The 4,508-nt window shown below is 32.0% G+C and overlaps 1 protein-coding gene across 3 annotated transcripts; it reads left to right on the forward strand.

Annotated features, from left to right (window-relative positions):
- Positions 1 to 197: 197 nt before the first annotated feature.
- Positions 198 to 2,010, forward strand: LOC109828237. Of its 3 annotated transcripts, none has more exons than XM_020395267.1 (3): positions 198 to 691; positions 780 to 839; positions 1,891 to 2,010. In XM_020395267.1, the coding sequence occupies exons 1-3, from the start codon at positions 412 to 414 to the stop codon at positions 1,893 to 1,895; spliced, it is 345 nt and encodes a 114-aa protein (XP_020250856.1). In that variant the 5' UTR covers positions 198 to 411; the 3' UTR covers positions 1,896 to 2,010. The 3 variants fall into 3 exon arrangements, 2 of the variants coding, with proteins under 2 accessions (XP_020250856.1, XP_020250855.1); XM_020395266.1 differs by lacking the exon at positions 1,891 to 2,010 and adding an exon at positions 928 to 1,181; XR_002243634.1 differs by lacking the exons at positions 198 to 691; positions 780 to 839 and adding an exon at positions 1,758 to 1,817.
- Positions 2,011 to 4,508: the final 2,498 nt, after the last annotated feature.

Below are 4,508 nucleotides of genomic sequence, written 5' to 3' on the forward strand. Positions count from 1 at the left end.
ATGCTCAGGCTATTGCATCAACATCATTGGAAGATGATTATATCAATTTGAGAAGGAGTGATATTGATCTAATTATTGTAAATTTGGTCTCAACTTTAAAAAAGAGGAAAAAGACTCAAGCAGAGAATTAGAACGCTTTAATTAAAGAATAGAACACAAATGATATTGTGTTATTGAGATAAAATTTAAGTTGTATCTTCACTATAACTATTCCTTTTTTAGACATATGATGTTCTTTTCTTCATATTTTGGATGTGGCTTTGACATTGCAGCAAGTGCTTCTACATTAGTGTATTATGTATTTATTGTTATGCTTGTCCTTCGTGATATCTTCTTCTTTTATTCATTTCTCTTTTGATATTTGTTTCATACATAGTGTGTAATACTTAAATTCCTTTTCATAGCAGGAAAATGAAAACTCAAGAAGTCACTTCCAAAAGCAAAAAGGCACAATTTCTAGCACCCAGGTCATTAATTAGGAAGCGACTTCAAGCAATTGCAGAAAATTCATTAAGAAGGGAACAACTCCGTACTTGTCATGACATGAACTTGAATATTCAAAATCCAACACAATATCAAAATATGGATGCAAATTTTAGCGCTGATTCAGAAAACTTTGAAGAGGAGAATTTTGCACAAAATCGCAGGAGAAGTGCAAATACTAACAATGAAGAGAATGATGATTCTGCAGGTTGATGAGACTTAAAATTTATTATTATTTGTTTTTATCTTTCAATTTATTTTTTATGATTGGATTAATAATTGCTCAATTTTTACAGAATCAAATAATCATCGAGTGCAAAGTGATGATGTAATACTAAATGAATCTCGACAAGAAGGTATATTCTTTATTAATTACAAGAAGAAATATTTTTATCAATTTCTTTAACTATATCTTGTTTCTAACATATGATATGATGTATGCAGCTGATAATTCTCAAAGGAAGAAAAATCCACCTCGTGGTAGTAATAAGTGTCTAAAGTTGAATAATTTGTCACATGGGGAGAAAAAAATCATTACTTTTTATCAGAATAGAGCTATTGAACCAGAATTTTCACGATATCTTGGAATTATTATTCGAGATAGAAATATTTGCCCAGTAGCTGTTGAGAATTGGGCCAAAATACCACAACAAAATAAAGATCATATGTGGGCATCCATTAAGGTACATTGAAAATTAATTTTTTACAATTGGTTTTTAATTCTTATAAATTAAATTTTGATTCAAATTTGATATAGGATAAATTTGATGCTGATGACATGGAGCAAAAGAGAGAGTCAGTAATGAGACACTTGCGCAATTTGTGAGATAAGTGGTCGGGTGACATGCACAGGAAATATGTGAAAGAAAATTCATTGCAAGTTGCACTTAGAAATAAACCTATAGAAGTGAGTGTTGATGACTGGGATTGGCTAGTTAAGGAACATTATTTTTCTTCAAAATTCCAGGTATTAATCTCCTAATTTTATTAATTAATTTGTTCCATGTATATTGTTGGATTGTTAAAATTATCTTTTAATCTTGATGTATAGAAAGCAAGCCAACAAAATACACTTAACAGAGGCAAAAGAAAGATGCTCCACCACACGGGCAGCAAATCCTTTAGAAAAATTGCGTGGGAATTGGTATACATTCAAAACTAACTTCCTATTTATTTATAACTACTTTGTTTTTGAGTTTGATGTTGTACTCATTTATATTTAATATTTGAATAAGGGTGGCAAGTCAGGAAATCCACCTGATGTGGCAAAAATGTTTCATGAAACTCGAAAGAAAGCTAATGAAACACTAGAAAATGGGGATCAAGATAAATATGTAAGTAGAATATGTGTTTAAGTTTGATAATGATGCATTATATAGTACTAACATACGAATTTAATTTTTATAGGATGAAATTGTTCAAGTCAAACAAGCAAACCCTTCACTTTCTGACATTGAGATAGTTGAGAAAATCTGGGGGAAGCAATCTCATGGTCACATCACTGTATTTGGTGGCGGGACTACTTTGAAAGATTTAAGAGGACCGCTCCCTAGCTAGTCGATCTGATCTGGAAGCACGGGTTATAGAAGAAAAGAGAAAGAACCAGATGCTTCAACAACGCTTAGATGAGCAGGAGCAACAACAACAAAGGATGTCTGAGTTGGAGTCACAAGTGAAAGCTATGCAAGAACTTTTTTTTAGGCAATCACCTTCATTAACTCCTCAAACTCGAGAACATGTGCAGGACTAGGTAATTATTTTTTGTAAAATCTCTTATATACTTTTATGATTGACTACTTGCACTAAAAAAATATGATTTTTACTTAATAAGATAATATTTGCTTAATTGATATTTCTTAATTATGTGATTTTTTTTAAATTTTTAGGATTTTTTTGTTTTCCCTCTTATTCATTATTGGGTATTTTTAATATATTTTTGTTGTGAATCTTAATGTCAGATTGAGAATAATATGATAGTTGCCTATGAATGAAAAAATTATTATTGATGTATATTAGAAATTTGTAGTCTATAATGACGGTTTTATAAACCGTATTTTGTTCATCAACGAAGGGAAAGCACCGTCGTTGATGGGTTACTAATTACCCATTATGAGGACTTTTACGACGGTATCCAACCGTCATTAATTAGTCTTCAACGATGGGAAAAATATCCCCGTAACTAATGGTAACGACGGGAAAATATCCCCGTAACTGATGGTAACGACGGGAAAATATCCCGTCACTGATGGTAACGACGGGAAAATATCCCCGTTACTGATGGTAACGACGGTGATAATTACCGTCGTAAATATTAACGACGGTAATATGTTCCGTCGTTATAGACTCTATAACGACGGGTAGTATATCCCTTCGTGACCCTTTAGCGAAGAGGGCTTCAACAACGGGTGACGAAGGGATTTTTCCCCGTCGTTAGCATACAATAACGAAGGTTTTCAGGTCTTTAACGAAGGGAAATCCCTTCGTTAAAGACGTAATTTCTTGTAGTGACCCCATTGATCTCAGTTCTCATATACAACAAGATAATGTTTTAAAAAGTTTTAAAAAGAGTTTAAGCTTGTTTTAAGCTTGTTTAAGAGTTTAGTTTACGAAGAAAGTTTTATAAGAGCTTGAGGAGATTATCAATTGTATTTTGGGCATTCAATCCATCTCTCTCTTGTCATGTAGAGAAGTTTTCCTAAACTCAACTCTAGCTTTTATTTATAATTATTTGTTGATTATCATTTTTATTAAAGCTAGTTTTATATTGAGTTTAGATTTGATTTTATCTCATTTTTACACACACCCACTTGAGCTTATTGTATTTGTATACATAGTATATTAGGGTTGTGAGAGATTGCAACATTGAGTTGTGCTTAATTGAGTTCTCCTCTTGTATGAGAGAAAAAATCATTTATTGTTACATTGTGAGATTGTAATATTTTCGGTGAGCTAGAAAACCGAGTGTGTTGTGAAGTTTTCGGTGAACTAGAAAACCGAGTGTGAGGAGTGAACGTTGTTCAGTGAGCGTTGAAAACCGATACTGTGAGGTGTAAACGTTATTCGAGTGAGCATAGAAAACCCGGTTGTGATAATGGATTTCTCCTTGAGAGTGGGGAGCGGAGACGTAGGACGGAAGGTCGGAACTCCGTGATCATATTGCTTGTTTGAGTTTGGCTTAGCACACTTATATTTGTTCATCTTTATAGCCTCGTGATCATATTGCTTGTTTGAGTTTGGCTTAGCACACTTATATTTGTTCATCTTTATAGCCTCTCTCTCATTGTTTATTTCATCCACTATATCATTTGTTTATGTTACCCTTATGTTTGCATATCCTTGCATATATCATATTATATATCTCTTTGGTAGGATATATCATCTTGTGCTAGTTAATATATCCTTGCATATTTTTCATTATATAGGATATATCTCTTTATTCATATTGCTTATTCTTGCTTATAACTCTTGTATATCTATCTTACAAGAATATACTTGTTAATTAATTTTAATTGGCATAAAATCGGATTAGATTAGCATAAGACCCTAATCAGAATATACTTGTTAATTAATTTTAATTGGCATAAAATCGGATTAGATTAGCATAAGACCCTAATCACCCATCTCTAGGGTCTAACAATTGGTATCAGAGCTTGGTGTTCTTTGATTTAAGGTCTAATCGTCTTGAGTTAAAGATCCAAATTATCTTTTTATGCTAATCCAATTTGTGATTTTTGTATCTTGCTTGCATATTTTTACAAATTATGGATATGAATGATGCATCTTGTTTAGGATATAATTCTAGTGTTGCTCCTAAATTCAATGTTTTTCCCTATGCTCAATGGTGCTTTAGATTCAAAATATTTGTGTTTTTCCCTATGCTCAATGGTGCTTTAGATTCAAAATATTTGTTCAATCTAAAAATATTAATTTATGGAAAATCATTGATTGTGCTTATATTTTCAATCTAAAAATATTAATTTATGGAAAATCATTGATTGTGCTTATATTGTGCCCACGTTGGAGAA

This window comes from Asparagus officinalis, unplaced genomic scaffold (genome assembly GCF_001876935.1).
Source record: "Asparagus officinalis unplaced genomic scaffold, Aspof.V1 AsparagusV1_Un877, whole genome shotgun sequence".
Taxonomy (NCBI): Eukaryota; Viridiplantae; Streptophyta; class Magnoliopsida; order Asparagales; family Asparagaceae; genus Asparagus; species Asparagus officinalis.

Bases quoted from the DNA above. Each gene is read 5' to 3' on its own strand.
- LOC109828237 (XM_020395266.1), top strand. From the start codon at position 412: ATGAAAACTCAAGAAGTCACTTCCAAAAGCAAAAAGGCACAATTTCTA. The intron at 692-779 runs GTTGATGAGACT...CAATTTTTACAG, and splicing joins AGAGAATGATGATTCTGCAG to AATCAAATAATCATCGAGTG. The intron at 840-927 runs GTATATTCTTTA...TGATGTATGCAG, and splicing joins AAATGAATCTCGACAAGAAG to CTGATAATTCTCAAAGGAAG.